At 38.1% G+C, this 18211-nt stretch overlaps 1 protein-coding gene across 1 annotated transcript in view; it reads left to right on the top strand.

Moving 5' to 3' along the window:
- The window catches only part of slain2 (SLAIN motif family, member 2), a 37823-nt gene that overhangs the window by 711 nt on the left and 18901 nt on the right, over positions 1-18211 (top strand). Inside the window, exon 2 of the mRNA XM_052033504.1 lies at positions 9817-9965. Coding sequence (XP_051889464.1) covers positions 9817-9965 — 149 coding nt within the window. The remainder of the gene's footprint in view (positions 1-9816; positions 9966-18211) is intronic.

The following is an 18211-nucleotide window of genomic DNA, read 5'->3' as shown; positions in this document are numbered from 1 at the left end:
TAACTAACTGCTGCTGCCCCTTCTGCTAGTGTCTCTTCCTCTCATTACATTCGGTGTTTTGATATCCAATCACGTATGTTGGGTTCCTTTTGAAAACCTAGACATCGATGTATGAATCTGAGATTGGAAGCAGGTTAAATGTTAATCTGGTGACAATTAACGATTCAAGTTCTTGGCTGGAAAAAACGTGGTGTTTTTACTGGGTTTCTGTTTGCTGAAATATTAATATTTATGGAAGTAATGTCGCTGTAAAATACCGTTAAAATTCGGAATATTGTGATTTTATAAACTGTTGCAGGTGCTATGAAGGTGTTAGCAAGCCTGCCCTTTTGAAGCAACAACATCAATTCTTGAAAATGTACCCCAAAATATGCTTTAAGAAACCAATTTTAACAATGGAAGTGCAGGAAATGTTCCCAAGCATTTGGTTTTTTTTGTAGAATAATGTTAAACAGTATAGATTTCGTTCTCCTGAAACTGTTTCATGGCATCGCCTACTATATTTAATCAGTGCTTCTTGGTATTAAATTTCCTTTGATGCAATGCTGAAAAGAATCAGAAAACTTTAATATATTCTTTGTAACTTGTTTGGTTGCAATGTCTTTCAGGTCTACTATACAATGAATCATCGGTGCTTTATTTCCTTCAGTATATGCATTGGCCCTATTAACATACCGTGACATCTTCATAAACTCTTTTTAACCAAAACTACAAATCTGAAAAGACATACTGCTGGTTCTTGATTCATACCTCAACTGAACTCTAGCTTATCAGTATTCATTTATGTACAAATCTTAACATTACCAAATATGTCTTATTCTACTGTGTTTTATGAAATGTTGATAAATACAAGTTCAAATTACTCCTTAAACTGACTCATGGAAGACACAAGAAACTGCAGATGCTGGAACGTGGAGCAACAAGCAATCAGCTAGAGGAACTCGGCGGGTCGAGCAGCGCCTGTGGGAGGAAAGGAATTGTTGTCAGTTTGGGTTGAAACCGACAATCCCTCTCCTCCCACAGATGCTGCTTGACCTGCTGAGCACCTCCATCAGATTTTGTGACTTCTGGAAGGTCCTCTGTTCTACATACTTTTGCTGAACCAGAACTGTATCCAAGTGGTCAGTTCATTATGTGACTTTGCTAGTACAATCAAGGGTGATTTATGCAGACAAAAGATTATAGGTGCTGGAATCTGCAACAAAAACTAGAACACTGAAAGAATTCAGTGGGTCAAGCAGCAACTCGGTGGGTCTCAACCTGAAACATCATACTTCACCTTTTGCCTCCACAGATGCTGTTTGACTTCCTGAGTTCTTCCAGCATTCTGTTGTTTTGTGATTTCTTCTGCTGTTGTTCAATAATCTATTTTCCATTGAGAGTTACTAGTGATCAGGAGTGGGAGTTTGGGTTGATTTTATAACTGATTGAAAGCAGGCAAAGCCACCTAAATGGTGAAACCTGAATTCCCTAAAGAAATATATAATTTATCTGTAGAATTTGTCTTGTAATCTTCTACACATTGAGCATCTATTCATTCTCTGTTGAATACAACTGACATTTATTGTTCTTGAGAAGATGGCGGTCTGCTTTCTTGAATCCATGAAGTCATTGTGCAGGTACTCCTGCAGTACTTTTAGGTGGAGTGTTTCAGGATTTTTACCCTGGGACAGCTATGTGTTTCCAAATTGTGACTTGGAGGGCAGCTGCAGTTGTCATAGTGTCATACAGCACAGAAACAGGCCTTTTGGCAGATTCAAGTTCCTATCTGTACTAAATCCAATTTACCAGCACTTGGTCTGTAGCATACCTTGCCTTGGCAGTTCAAGTGCTCATCCAGATGCTCTTCATGTGATGCTTCCTCCACCTTCTCAGGCAGTATTGTTCCAGACCAGAACCACATTCTGGATGGGGGAAAAAATTCCTCCAATCCCTCTAAACCCCTTACTCCTCACCTTAAACCTATACCCGCTGGTCTTGGATACCTCAATGAACTATTGACCTTATCCTCCTTTCATAGAAATTTGGCAACCTTTCCACTGTATCATTCTTATTGTTTCTATAATCAATATTGCATCCTACCCCATACCCCAACCCTCTTATTTCCTCTTGTTTTCTCTGAGAACCCTGCAGCCATTGTTGGGTTTGGGGTCCTGCTTTAAGTCATGTTTCAGAAATAGCAATGATGTTATACTTTCATGTTTGTCAGTGTCCTCAAGTCATCTTCTTTATTCACGGAATTCATCGTAATGAAATGTATAAAACTCTGCAAAATTTTTATTTTGTCTTTAACCTTGTCATTGTTTCCAGTGCCTTCCATACTGGTTATCTCCCTTACATTTCCAACCTTGTGAATTTATGCATGGATTCTCATCTCCTGACCAACTTGGTTTAGAATCTCCCCATTAACATTGGAAAACTCTGTGGCAAATAATCCCAGTTCTGTTGAAGTAGAACAGTCCACAGTATGCAAGTCCTGCCTATCCCTGGAATCAGTCCCAATGTGCCAGAAATCCAAAGCTTTCTCTCCCTACTAGCTTTCTATTTACATATTCGTCTGCACTATTCTTTTGTATATGTACTGATTATCACATGGCATTATCAATAATCTGCAAGTTTTTACATTTTTATTTTCTTTCAGATCCCTAAAATCTGCTTGTAAGACCACTTTCCTCTTTCTACCTATATCGCTGCACCTCAATCTCTAAATATATTCCATCTCCCCTCAAGTGTTGTAAAGTAGCTTGGTGACATTCTTAATCTTGCATCAGGGAGGTGAAACATGTTGGAGTCGGTCTGTGTGGCCAAAGAAACCTTTTTGTTTCCTGATGATCTTTTTACCCTGATTTTCCAGCCAAGCCATCGATGGTGTCATGTGCTTTACTTTGAGTGTACTCCCCAGAGATTGGAGCTGTATTTCAGTTGCAAGCAGCGCTCCAATGCTGTCTGGCTGGTTCTTTTGTCTATCTGGCTGTTGTGCAAACCAAGGAAACTTACAATCTTCAGTTCTTGTAATCATACATCTTAAAAGTGACCAGCAGTAAAATTTGGTCCAATATTTGGAAATGTTTAATCTTTTCTAGAAATGACATTTTCATTATGACATTTTGCATCATTTTTCCAATCCTGGAAAAAGTTCTATTTAGATATTTGAGGCACCTCCAATTTGTTGAAGCATGAAGGTACACAAAGTAATTGTTAACTTGACTGCATTTTGGAATTTCATGTTGAAGGATATGTGCTTAATGGATTAGTCATAAGTGGAACATAAAGGATAATCTCATTTTCTTTATTCATAATTGCTTTAATGTTATGATGTGTAGTTTTGGCTTATTTAGTGCATCAGGAGGAGGTCCAGAGTGTTTCATAAACTTGCACTACTTCTCTTACAAATGCTGGTTGAAAAGGTTTTTTAATTCCCTTTTAGTTTATTTTGAAAAGATGTTAAAATTGCTTTTCCCTGATGTTTTAATGTCTTGAATTTGTGCTTTAAGTGCAGAGGTGATTTCATTAAATGCATTTAATTCTCAAATTTGATAAATCTGAAAGCTATTTATCAGTGTGTGTACATAGTTATTTTTGGGATATGAAAACTTTAAACATCAAGCTAATTATAAATCTTCCCTAGTTCCATGAAAATGCTATATTAAGGAAAAATGTTTATGGGTAGTGCTGCTGCTTTGCAGCTCTAGCAACTGGGTTTCAATCCTGATTTGTTTTACTGTCCACACGGAATGTACACATTCTCCCTATGAATGTGTGTATTTCTTTTCTTCCTCTTTCCACCTCTTCCCCCCCCCCCCCCCCCCCCACACCAATGTGCTCTAGCTTCATCCAACATGCCAAAGTGCCATAGATGTCCACTTTAGGTTAATTACGACTATAAATTACTCCAAATGTGGCTGGGTTGCTGGAGGATCAGGATGGAGTCGATGGGTCTGTGTAAGAGAAGTTACAGGGAAATGGAAGAATGATATTCAGGGGTTGCTCTGAGAGCCAGCATAGATTAGATGGTCCAAGTGGCCTCCTGTGTTATAAGGAAACAAATGTGCACAGCATTGTCAAGGCTGGCACTTACTGCTCATCCCTAATTGTCTTTGAGAAGGTAGTGTGAGCTGCCAACTTGAACCACTGCAGTCCATTTGGTGTAAATGTGCGAGCACAATCTATCCCCGTAGTTTCCCTCCCAAGTTGTACATCAGTCTGATTTGGAAATGCATAGCTGTTCCATTATCATTGTAGGATCTCAATCCTGGAATTTGTGCAGTGTTGTCGACTAGGGGAGTTTCAGGATTTGGAACCAGCAATAATCGTGCAGTAGTGAAATTTCCAAATGAGGAAATTTACGTAATGTTGCAGAGTTGTCAGAGTAACCTTGGTGTGTAACTGCAGTGCACTCTGTAGATGCAGACATGAAAAAAGAAACCCCTACTAATTTACCACTTGTCATCCTGTTTTTTGTTGCTTCACCAGGATGGCACTTCATTTTTAAGCACATCCTCCCCATATTTGATCTGATGTCTTGAGGTTTCATGGGGTCTGGATTCAATGTTGCAGATGTTTAGGACAACTGGTCCACTTTTGTGCTACCATTTCTGGTTAACTTTTTGAGATGATGGAACAAGATGTGCCCAAGAATTGTGATGGAAGATACTGGCACATTGCCTCTGTTTTTGTAAGTGCAAGCATATCAGTCCTAGCAAAGATTTCCCCTTTCAGATACCTGTATTCAGATGTTTTGCGAAGAGGACAATAGGTTGACTGACCTGGGAATGGTTTTGCCCTGTCTGAATCTGGTATGTAGGTTGATGCTGGGTGGTTCATCTGGCTTTATTCCTCTTTTGATTCAACATAGTAATTTGTAAGTGGCTTGTTACAACTTGCGATGTTGAATCAAAAGAGGAATAAAGCCAGCACATGTTACTTCAAAGATGTCAGATAAATTGGTTAAACATGATTTCCTCTTACAAGCCACAGCCCCAACAAACTCTGTTTGCTCTGTACCACTTTGCCTGGTGTTATCCTGAGTTCCTCCCCCTCTTATTTTCAGATTTATAGCCTTTGTGAGATCTTACCTGTATCTTCCATGGTGAAGACTACTACAAAATATCAGTTTGATTCAGCTGTCATCTACTTGTGTTCCCTTGTTAATTTCCCAGACTCGCCTTCCTTTGGGTTAACACACATTTTGTTAATCCTTTTCTTTTATAAATGTCTATAGAGTCTCTTATGATCTTTTTTTATTTCTGGACAGCTCTACTTTGTATTCCATTTTTCTCTTTTTGATTTTCCAATTAGTTATTCCATCTTTAAATATTTTGTCCCCTCTACTGAACTGCTAGGGTCTTTCTGCAATTATGTTTTGTTTCTTTAAGCTTGATACTAATTTTTTTAATTAACCATAGATGATGGATCCTCTCCTTGCTATTTTTCTTTCTCATTAGAATGCATTTATTCTCAGTATTCTGAAAGATACCCTTGTATGTCTGTTACTGGATGTTGACTGATCTTTTAAGTTAATTTCCTCATTCACTTTAGCTAGCTTTGTTTTCATGCCCTCTTAGTTGACCTTATTTACATTTAAACTACTTACTTCAACTTATCTGAGTGTAAAATTCAATCGTATTGAAATTGCTGTTACCTAGAGGTGCAGTCATCATGAGGTCATTATTTAATCCTATCATGTTGCACATTAATAGGTCTAGCATAGCCTTTTCTCCATTTGGCTCCAGAATGTGTTGTTTCCTGGTACAATCTGAATTCCTCGGTTAAACTACCTTCTTATTCATCTGATTTTTCCAGTCTATATGTAGATTAAAATCTGCCATGACTGTCGCCATATCTTTCTAGCAAGTTGCCATTCTTTCCTCCTTTATATTCTGTCCTATCATATGGTAACTGTTAGGGGACCTGCTTTCATAGTGCCTTCAGTGTTCTTTTTATCTCCACCAAAACTGCTTCTACATCCTGGTTTTCTGAACCTAAATCTTTCTGTTGTGCTGAGACCATCATTAATTAGCAAGGCCAGTTCACCATTTACTAGGTTCCAGTGCTTCTTAAGTTTCATGAATACTCAGGTCCCAATCTGTGTCATCTGAATGCCATGTCACTGTAATGTCTATTAAATCATACATTTATTTCTATTAGCATTCAGTCAATCTGCTGTTTCAAATGCTATGTGTATTCAGATACTTTTATTTTGTCTTTTTATTATTTTTGTAACCTCTAGTCTTTTCTACTGATTTAGTTTGAGGTTTGAACACTATCCCTTCTGGTTGCAGTCTGTTTATCATTTCCCATACTAGTGCTTTTCTCTTTAGTCTTGTATTTACATTTCCATATTTTGTTCAAACCATTTAGTTTAAAATCTTCTCTACTTCTCCAATGTTGTGGTTCACTCAAGATCTGGTCCCAGCATGGTTCAGGTGCAAGTTATCCCAATTTGCAGCTTTCAGTGTCTCCATTGTTGATCCAGGTACTCCAGGAACAGAAACCCACTTCTACCTCACCAGCATTTGATTCACATTCATTCCTTTAATCTTACTTATCCTATGCCAATTTGCACATGACTCAGTAGCAATCAAAAGGTTATTACCATGAAGTTCTGTTTCCATATTTGGTACCTAACTCCTAATAGTGACTACACATAACTTCTTATTCCTGCCTAGGTTGTTGGTGTCTGTGTACCAGGACCACAGGATCCATTCCCCCCCCCCCCCCCCCCACTGTACATTTCTGTCCAGCCCAGAACAGAGAACCAAAACCCTTGCACCAAACAGGCAGCCCAGCCTTCTGGACGTTTGTTCTTTCGTGCAGAGAATGGTCTCAATCTCTTTCAACTCTATGGTCCTTCGCTACCACTGCATTCTTGTTTGCTCACCCCTCCCATCTTGAATGGTTTCCAGTGCCGTAGCGTTATGGTCAGTCTGTTAAGCCTCTTCACTCCCATCCAAAAAAGCTGAAAGAACCTCAGTTGCAGACTGGCATTCCTGCCCTCTTATTCCTCCAAACTGCTTCATTTGGAGTCAGACTCCTTTTTCTCTAACCACTGACCATTTCAGAAGACCCTGTTTTATGGGCTGTCCCTTGCTCTGATATATTGCAGTATCTGCAGCTTGTTCTCTAGCTTAATGACTCTAACCCATTTGCCCTATATTGTATTGGTGCCCATAAGCTCCCACATGCCACAGCTGTGACATATCACCCATCCTACATTCTTAATTTGTAATACATTAATTAACTGCTTGATTATTTTGCACAATTAATTATTTTTCTTCTCTGTGGGGAAAATGTTTTATTTCATGGTCACCATTACATAAACTGGTCTTTTTATTAAAATTTCAGGTTAACAACCAATAGAAAACCCCAGCTACTGCAGCAGGATTTACAAGTTCAGTAACGGTGTATAAAAGAATTCCTTATATAGTCATTTGTATGGTTTGACTCACTGTTGTGGAAACAATTCCACTGCTTTGAACCAAATTGTATGTAGTGCAACTGAAAGTCACTTTATAATCATGGTAAATATCTTTTTTAAAAAATCTAATATTTACTATCTTAGAAAATGTTATTATCAGCAATTCAATGTAATTTTCCAGTGTCATGATCATGTTTCTATTAACGTACATGTGAATTGTGCATAACTAAACTTTCATCAACATAGAATACCACACTTTGTGCGATGCTTGAAATGATCTGTCCTTTTGACCTTTTGAGAAATTTTTGTTATTGTCAAACTCATTGTGACCCTTCATATTGAAAACATAAATGCTCATTAATTTATTTCTTAATGTACACCTATCCTTCCACTTGTGAATGCCTTGTGTTAATTAGAGTAATGACATTTGCTAGTCTGACATTGGTAGTTCTATCCAAGACCAGGAGAAAATAGTACTAGTTGCCAAAATGTCAATTTTTGATTTGGTTTTTTTTGCAACCAAGAATGAATCATTACTCAGCATTTTACTGTGTTTCACATGTCCTTGGAGCTCTATTACATGTATGAAGTAGGGAATTCTGTCATATCATATATTTTGTATATCCTTTTTAAAATAAAAATGCCCTCAAGCGCATGCTGCTCTTCATGGTATATTTTCTGATCTAACTTTGTTGTAATCGGTACCACAAATAATATTTGGAATTAATTTTTATTTTCAGATGTTAATTTGTTTTATCCAGCTAAATTGGTGTTATACAATCATTTTACTATGCCATGATCATGATTAATATTTATTCCCTTCTGTAAATGTGCTTAAATTTTATCTATAGACTTTCACACTGAGGTAGACCATTATACCCAGGCATCATTAGAACATGCAACATTTAGCCATAGTGAACTAGGTTAAAAAAAACCTTTATAAAATCTTTTTAAAAAAAAATATATTTTTGTCTTCCTGATGTAATGATTTATGGAATTGAAACTATGACCAACAGTTGCATAAAACCCTTTCCAAGGCAGAAACACTCCATTGTTTAAGTTTCTGTTTCATTCTGTATTGCAGTTCTGAGCTTTCTTAGAAGTGAATGGCCCACTTATATATTCCAACACAAAATGATGGCCCTTAGCTGGGTGTTGAAATTATTTATTAATTTTGTATGAGAAGTATATACTGCAGTATGGTGCTGGCACGGCAGTTAAGTTACCAATTAGCAACAGTGAAATCTGAACTAATAATCTGAAGCCACCAGTTCAAACCTCACCGTGGCTGCTGTTTTAATAGTTTGCAATTTGAAAAAAAATGATCGGAGTGTCGCCAGTAAGGCCAGCATTTATTGTCCATCTCTCTTCACCTGAAAGAAATTAGTGGTGAGCTGCCATCTTGAACTGCTGTGGTTCTGGTGAAGGTACTCCCACAGTATTATTGGGCAGAAAATTCCAGGATTTGTACCCAGCCAAGATAAATGACGGTGATATATTTACAGATCAAGATGGTGCACAACTTGGAGGTGATGGTGTTCCCATGCGCCTGCTGCCCTTGTCTTCCTTGGTAGTAGAGACCACAGGTTTGGAATGCCTTGTTCAAATAGCAGTGCATTTTATAGATAGTACACACTGTAGCCACTGAGTGCTAATGGTGGAGGGAATGAATGATTAGGGTGGGTGATGGGGTGACAATCAAATGGCTTCCTTGGGTCTGAATAGTGTGAGAGTTGCTGGAGCTGTGCTCATCCAGGAAAGTGGAAAGTATTCTGTCACTCTCCTGATTTGTGCCTTGTAGATGTTAGAAATGCCTTGGTGTCAGAGGATGAGTTACTCACCATAGATATATAGCTTATGACCTGTTCTTGTAGCTGCAGTATTTATGTGGCTGGTCAAATTGAGTTTTTATAGTGCTAGGTGGAATGTAGAAATTGCATGTTCATTGCAAATACATGTAAAGACACGAGTCAAAATGTACTTAGTGTTGACCAAAAGTGCAAATCTTTACTGATTTATTTTGTCCTGCATTCTGAATGCAACAACAGTGAATCGTGTTTATTATAGTCTGTTTTGGATTCAGAGTATTGCACCTAGGTTCTTGAGGTCATGAGTTTTAAAGTTATTCGGCAAGTGTCTTCAGCTCCTATGAAAATGAAATTAAGAGTCAAAAAAATTGTAATGAGAAAGTGAGAAAAGACTGCATTAGATAATAAGCATTGCTTCCATGACTTGTAAATTGTAAATCGTGCTTGTGCAAGTATTCTTGGGCATCTGTTTCAATGAACAGGAATAGAAAAGAGAAAAACACCATAGAATTGAAATTCAAAGGAATTGATCTTTCTGTTGCATTTTGAAAAAAAAAATTCCAGTAATTCTTTATTTGCTTTCCATTTTAGGTTATACACATCACCAAAGAGGTTACCAACTCCAGTTCAAAAAGCTTTTAGCCCCTTACAATGGTGCAGACAGGTGTTGGATCATCCAAGCTCAGATATTGAAACAGCAAAAAGGTCATTGTTGCACAGACTTGATCAAACAATGGCAGGTTAGTGGTTAAAAAAAAATCTCTACTTTTAAAGTATGAAGTTGCATTTAAATTTCAAAAATAACTATTGAACAAGAAAAACATATAAGTTCTTCCCAGGTTACGAACACCCTACTTGTGTATAGCCCCTGCATACAAACAAGCATTTGGGAGTGGAATGAATTTGCTGGCTGCTGTGGGGCTGCAGAAATCTTCTGCCTCGTGGGAGTTCTGTTCGCGACTGCATTTCCAACTTGCGTAATGGTCTGCTATAACTTGGGGATGACCTGTCACCAAATAGAGTACGTGATTCCTCTTGTATGTAAAGATGTGTGGGTATAAATGATTTCATCATCCGTATGGAAATATTTTGGGAAAGCTTGATCACATGCAATAGTTATTTCATATCACTGGCACAGTTAACATTTAGTAATAAATCTGTTTATAGCTTTGATGTTGGTTCTAAGAAGAGGCCTTGCTAAACCAATCTTCAGGCCATTTTACTGCTTTGTCCTGCTGAGAATCTTTTCATATGACTTTTGTTACCTGTTGTCATTAATTTTAAAAACCTAATTGTAGCTAAGATCATATGTACAGAATGGTATTGTAACTATGAATTAATGGAATATTTTGAGAATTTCATTTTCCAAGGTAATTGTTGAGTAATGAATATCCAAATAGATTTATAGGCCAGAGATGTCCCAAGATTTTGTGGCTGTGAGTGAATGGAACTCTTTGTGATTGATGCATGACATTTGTATTACTGCTCAAAAAAAATTAAGATTCACTTAAGCATAGAAGCTAGACATCTCGTGCACAAATTCCTTCAAATGGACAACTGTACACTTACTAAATAAGTCATCCCATTATCTTTCTTGCCTCCTATTATCACCTTCCCCTTGCATCCTTGGTCAACTTCCACTCATCCCATCTTCCATTCTGTTCTATCTGCTTGTGTTTTGTTTTGAAGATTACGATAGCTGATGCTGAGAAATTACTTGGAACTCTGCTGGCAAGGAACCACAATTCTTCTAGGTCAAACCTTTTTCTTCCAAAATTAAAATAAGCCTGTTGGCAAGGTATGTTATCAGTGTTTAGATTATTGAGTTTGTAATACAGAGCCCTGGGCAATGATCTTAGAGGCATGGGTTTAAAATTCCAGTGTGTAAGCCATGATGCATCACATATGACCTTGTCTGATGGGTCTGTCTGGCCCACAATGGCCACCCCTGCTGCTCCACTTCAGACCTGTCTGGCTGCTTCCCACATCAGCTATCCCAACCACAGTCATTTTGAATCCATGGAAAGCTCCAAATTATTAAAAGGATCTCAAGTTTAAAAAAAAACTTGTCATTGCAGAAATGAAGTTTAACAGATATTTTTATTTAAAGAAAACTGCTTCATCCTTAACCACTCTGAGACTCCAATTCACAGCAACAGATTTAACTCTCAACTGCCCACCTGAAATGGCTAAGAAAGCTATTCAGACCAATCAACCCAATGCAAAATGTAAGACCGCAACTGGGCTGACAACCCAGCATCCATTAGGCCACAGCAGAAGTAAACATAGCCCAGTCAATCCTGGAAAGTCCTGCTGATGAATATCTTTAAGCTTGTGCCTAGATTGCAGGAACTGTCCAAGAGGCAAATTAAGCAATAACCTTGGATGCTCTTACTCACTGAATTGTTCTTTTGTCAGCACTCCAAAAACCTCCATTCATTTCTGGGTATGTACTGCTCCTCCAAGTTGTAAGGTTGCACCACAGTGGTGTACGTTCAGGAGGCACAAGACCTTTGTTCCCAACATTGATTTCAGACTGTATAAAGCCTTGTGGCTCCAAATGAAACATGGAGAAAACAGTATCTGGCATTTCTAAAGATCTGCTGACAATTGAGGAACGTGTACATCGATGAAAAACAACAAAAGTGGCATACAGAGCCAAACAATCCTCCAGCCAACAAAAACAGAACAAGGGTCTGGAGTCTGCCACATCCAGCTGTGAATGGTAGACAGTTGAATAACAGCAGGAGAACTAGACTCCAAGAACATCCACATCCTCAACAATTAAGGAGCCCAGCACCAGAGGTGCAAACCAAGATGAAAGTTGATTTTCAACCAATTTGCCTCATTCCACATGATATCAAGAAAAGGCTGAGGACACTGCGTACAGCAAAGCTAAGGGATCTGACGTAATTCCAGCTCTAGTGTTGAAGAATTGTCCTCCAGAACTATTTGGGCCTCTAGCCGAGCTATGTTAGTATAGTTACAACTCTGGCTTCTGCCTGAAAATATAGGAAGTTGTCCAGTTACGTCCTGCCACAAAAAGCAGATCCGATCCAATCCAGCTAATGATTACCCAATGGGTCAACAAGTTATCAGCAAAGTGAAGAAGTGGTAATTGGCCATTATTTCAAGGTGATACTTGATGCTTGGTTTGATTTTTGCCAGGATCATGAGGTTCCAGTCTTCACTAAAACCTTGATCTAAACATGGGCAAAAGAGCTGAATTCTAGGGATGAGAATTCTATCCTAGAATGACTCAGAAAGAGGCCATTCAGCCATGTTAGCTCCTGGGGAAAGTGGGGGGGGAGCAAATCCATTTGTCCCACTTCCCCCTTTCCTTATTTTCCTGAAGCCCTACAGCTTTTTCTCTCAACTATGTCCATTAACTCCCCTTCGATTTTTTTTTTATGGTGTTAAGGGGTAATTTACAATAGGCAATTAACTATCAGTGCATCTTTGGGCTCTCTGCCTGTGTCACCCATCAGGCAGCACTTGGCCAAAAGGAACCTTCATTAACTTAATGTTAGTTAGAGTTAAGGGCAAAACTCTCCATTGCACAAAGGAAAGTAGTTGTGGTCATTGGAGGTCAATCATCTTGTCACCAGGGTATTGCTGAAGGATTTCCCCAGGGTGGCTCCTTGGGCCAACCTATAGCTCTTGTCTACCTTCCATGGTAAGGTTGAATGTGAATACTGTCTACGGCTTTTTAGATCACAAACAAAAAAAGCTGAACAACAGTAGAGGACTGATAGGTAGCAAGTAATATTTGTGTTGCAAAAAATTTTTTTTTTGATTTTTTTTTATTTACAGCGTGGTAACAGGCCCTTCCGGCCCAACGAGTCCACGCCGCCCTTTTTTTTAAAACCCAAATTAACCTACCCATACGTCTTTGGAATGTGGGAGGAAACTGGAGCACCCGGAAGAAACCCACGCAGACACGGGAGAACGTACAAACTCCTTACAGACAGTGACGGGAATCAAACCCCAATCGCTGGCGCTAACTGCTACGCTACCATGCCAGACATCTCCAGCAATAGAATGTGTAGCCACCATCCCGCTGGTTATAGAAGTTCAGTAAAACTCCAATAATCCACATCTTTGGAACTTCAGCAGAGTTTCCAGACTCTTGGATGTTTAATTCACTTTTTTTTGGATTTTGCACAGTATAATAAATTTTTACTTCCCAAAGTTTGCCTTCCTAAGGAACTGCTCGCTCAACTCCAGATATCATCTCATCAGCATTTGGTATACCTGTAGAATAATTTCTACCTCCTAGTTTACTCTTCCTTCAGATTTTAAAGTCAGCATTCTATAAACATTTTTGATTACTTTCTTTACCTCACAATGATATTTTAATAATCTACTAACAGAGGCTGCTCTTGGGAACCTCTTCCAGTTTCTTCTTTATGCCATTTAAAAATTCCAACTTTCTGTTTTACATGTAAAGTAGGTGGTCTTGCATTTGTCTGCATTGAAATCTGTTTGCCACATCTTTGATTCATCAAATTGCAGGGAAACATTAATAGATTAAATATCCATCTTCGTGTTGTTCTCAAAGTTTGAAGTGTAGCTTTCTAGTCCATCATCAAAATGTGGTGAACTTAATCCTCAACGCTGATCCCTTGTGGGACACTGTTGTTCTTATTTTCCAGTTTTTTTTGTACCTATCTATTATTCTTATCCTGTCACACAATGCCCATTCTTCTTTGCTTTGTGGAAAACAGGTTAGAGGCAAACTCTGAAACGATATTGGATTAAACTGTGCTGAAGCATCAGGTCAATGTGATGCATAAAAATGCTGCTGATGCAGGAAATTTGAAATAGAAATGCTGGAAGCATTCAGCAGGTTGGGCAGCATCTTTGGAGAGAGATACTGAATTAACATTTCAGGTCAATGACCTTTCATCAGAGTGAAGACTTTTTGAGGTTTGGTATGGATGTTCAAGTCACAGCATTTTTATTGCTTTGTCATCCTTTGGAGCTGGGATGTCATTGGGATATAAATAGATTTGGTCACGTTGCAGCATTTTTGGAGAGTTCTTTGGTTCGGTTGCTGATTGCTGAAGCATCTGGGGAAGCAGTCAAAAGAGACATTAACAAACTGATGTAATAATATGCATTAGGTTTAGTGAAATTGGTACATCTTTGTATATTCCAGTGATAACTTTATTAACAGCTTTATCAATTTTGTCCTAATAGGAATATTTGGTAACACAAGACAGACTGAAAGGCAGTGTTAACTTTCAAGTGGTTGGATAATGATTTTTTTTTTGTATCCAGCAAAAAAAAACAACTCTGTAAATTGCTGAGTGCTAAGGGGTTACAGAATACTTATGACATTCTTGAGATGTGTGCTATATATGTTGCAAGATTATTACCCTGATATCCATTTCTGATGTTCAAGATTAATCAGCTTAAGTTATGATACTCTATCCCTGTATTAAGCAGTTTTGCAATACAAGTTCATATAATTATTTATCTTTTCTTTAATCATTTGATTTAGTCTTTAAGATAAAAAATTGCAGCTAATGAGCAATGCACCAATTCCTGAGTAACAATAGTTAACTTATTTTTGATTCTAAGTTTTAGCACTAATTTGATTGAAGATGCAGATTCTGATCAATTGCACAATAGTTTAAATCATTCAGTATTCTACTATGCATCATAAAACAAGTAATTTACAGTGAGAAAGTAGATTTCACTGTTCTGCCAGATACTGGTAAGATGCCAGGTACAGATAATATTTGTATCCAATCATTAATGCTACTATAAATGTCTGGTGTTAGTTTTGGTGTTTCATAGTCATACCTAATGTCAGACAAGCTGGAAATTCTCCTTATGAGGCTGATAAATAAAGCTTTGCTGCTGCAAAGTATAATTGTGATTTCTGTCTATAAGAATTGAGGTCTTAGTTACACTAAAATCAATGGAGTCATTTTACTGATGATGCCTTTTTAAAGTAGCTTTTCAGGTTGCTATGATCTATAATATATGTATGTATGCAGTGGCATGCAAAAGTGTGGGCACCCCGGTCAAAATTTCTGTTACTGTGACTAGCTAAGCAAGTAAAAGATGACCTGATTTCCAAAAGGCATAAAGTTAAAGATGATACATTTCTTTAATATTTTAAGCAATATTACTTTTTTATTTCCATCTTTTACAGTTTCAAAATAACAATAAAGGAAAAGGGCCCGAAGCAAAAGTTTGGGCACCCTGCATGGTCAGTACTTAGTAACACCCCCTTTGGCAAATATCACAGCTTGTAAACGCTTTCTGTAGCCAGCTAAGTCTTTCAATTCTTGTTTGGGGGATTTTCGCCCATTCTTCCTTGCAAAAGACTTCTAGTTCTGTGAGATTCTTGGGCCGTCTTGCATGCACTGCTCTTTTCAGGTCTATCCACAGATTTTCGATGATGTTTAGGTTGTGGGACTGTGAGGGCCATGGCAAAATCTTCAGTTTGTGCCTCTTGAGGTAGTCCATTGTGGATTTTGAGGTGTGTTTAGGATAGTTATCCTGTTGTAGAAGCCATCCTCTTTTCACCTTCAGCTTTTTTTACGGACGGTGTGATGTTTGCTTCCAGAATTTGCTGGTATTTAATTGGATTCATTCTTCCCTCTACCAGTAAAATGTTTCCCAGTGCCACTGGGCTGCAACACAAGCCCAAAGTATGATCAATCCACCCCTGTGTTTAACAGTTGGAGAGGTGCTCTTTTCATGAAATTCTGCACCCTTTTTTCTCCAAACATACCTTTGCTCATTGCAGCCAAAAAGTTCTATTTTAACTTCATCAATTCTCAGGACTTGTTTCCAAAATGCATCAGGCTTGTTTAGATGTTCCTTTGCAAACTTCTGACGCTGAATTTTGTGGTGAGGACGCAAGAAAGGTTTCCTTCTGATGACTCTTCCATGAAGGTCGTATCTGTGCAGGTGTCGCTGCACAGTAGAACAGTGCAGCACCACTCCAGAGTCTGCTAAATCTTCCTGAAGGTCTTTTGCAGTCAAACAGGTGTTTTAATTTGCCTTTCTAGCAATCCTGTGAGCAATTCTCTCGGAAAGTTTTCTTGGTCTTCCAGTCTTCAACTGTTCCTGTTAACTGCCATTTCTTAATTACATTACGAACTGAGGAAAAAGCTACCTGAAAACACTTTGCTATCTTCTTATAGCCTCCTGCTTTGTGGGCATCATTTATTTTAATTTTCAGAGTACTAGGCAGCTGCTTAAAGGATCCCATGGCTGCTGATTGTTGGGACAAGGTTTGAGGAGTCAGGGTATTTATAAAGCTTTGGAATTTGCATCACCTGGCCTTTCCCAATGATGACTGTGAACATGCCATAGCCCTAACAAGCTAATGAAGGTCTGAGACCTTGGTAAAAGTTATCTGAGAGCTCAAATCTCTTGGGGTGCCCAAACTTTTGCATGATGCTCCTTTCCTTTTTTCACTGAAATTGTACAAAACAAATATAATAATCTTGCTTAAAATGTTGAAAGGAATGTTTCATCTTTAACTTTATGACTTTTGGAGATCAGTTCATCTTCTCACTCAACTATTCACAGTAACAGAAATTTTGACCAGGGGTGCCCACACTTTTGCATGCCACTGTATATGTGTACTGTATATGTATGTTAAAGATCTCTTCAAAGTAACTGTAATAAATAGGTTAGTTTATGCCCAATGAGAAGGATGTGCAGCCCATATTATGACCTCGTGCATAATCGCAGACCATTCTAGCTGTTGGTGCAAACCTACCATTGATTCTGTCTATAATTTTTATGATCTATTTATTCATGTGCTAGTCTTAAAAATCAAGTTTAACTGAAAGTAGCAGAGACCATGTGGAAAAGTTATCTTGTATAATAAAAAGAACAGTGGAAGAGGTAATTTAACCCATTATCCCTTTGGCTTTTTGAAAAAGCTAACCAATTGGTTCTATCTACATCCTGTTTTCCCCCCATGTAGGCCCGTTGTTCATGCTCTCCATCTCCTTCCACTCACCAATTTTTTAAAAAAATTAAGTGAGATTAATTATAAAGGTTTATTTGGTGAGGTTTACCATACGTTCTTGTTTTTCTTTAATACTTATGCCTCTTTATAAGCTGAGAGTCCAATTTTTAAACAGCTACTTCAGTCTACCCTACTACCTTCAAAAAGAATTGTGTGCAAGGCCCAGGTTCTTGGTCTTGCACCCCTTCAAAAATAGTTTTTTTTATTTTTTTTTGTTTTGTTTACGTTTCTATAATATTGAATAACTTCCTATGTCTCTGCATCAAATCTCATCTGCCCATTTCACCATTCTTTCAGTAGCTTGAAGCCTGTTAGTATCCTCTTCACTATTATGTTGGGTAGTAATCTGGGACATTATTATTTGTTGTTTGGAATATTGAAAAACAGGATTGATTTGTTGGAAGACAGTGTCTGTCTGACTGGCTTGATTTAGTTCTCTAAAGTTGTTGATGAGGGTAGTGCATTTGAGTGCGTGCAATTTCAGAAGGCCTGGTACCACATAACATACTTGTTAATTAAAATTACAGACACTGTGGCTATGTGGATAAGGAACTGGCTGAGTGAGCAGAAGCAGTGAATCATTTCCTTCAGCCAGAAGGGAAGTGTGCACGTATTTGACAGGGGTTAGTTTTGGGATCACTACTCAAAATGATGTTTATAAATAACGTGGTAAATGTGTGACATGATTCCAAAGTTTCCAGATGACATGAGACTTGGTGAAGATTCTTGCAATGACAGTCTTACTCCTTCCCAGTCAGCACTGGAATTGGGACTATGGTGGATATATTTGTCAAGATCTTTGTTTACATGTCAGACTATTTATTAGACAAATCTTTGATACTAGACCAGATGGGAGATTAAATCAAAAGGTCTTGAACTTGGCTTGAGTAGCAGTTTAAAGGAAGAGAAACAGATCAAGAGGAGTTCGGGTTCAAAATTCTAGACCTTTGGAGTACATGCAACTGACAGCATAACTTTCAG

Source organism: Pristis pectinata, chromosome 2 (assembly GCF_009764475.1).
Source record: "Pristis pectinata isolate sPriPec2 chromosome 2, sPriPec2.1.pri, whole genome shotgun sequence".
Lineage (NCBI taxonomy): Eukaryota > Metazoa > Chordata > Chondrichthyes > Rhinopristiformes > Pristidae > Pristis > Pristis pectinata.
Note: the sequence above shows the minus strand (reverse complement) of the source record. Positions and strands in the feature narration are given on the sequence as shown.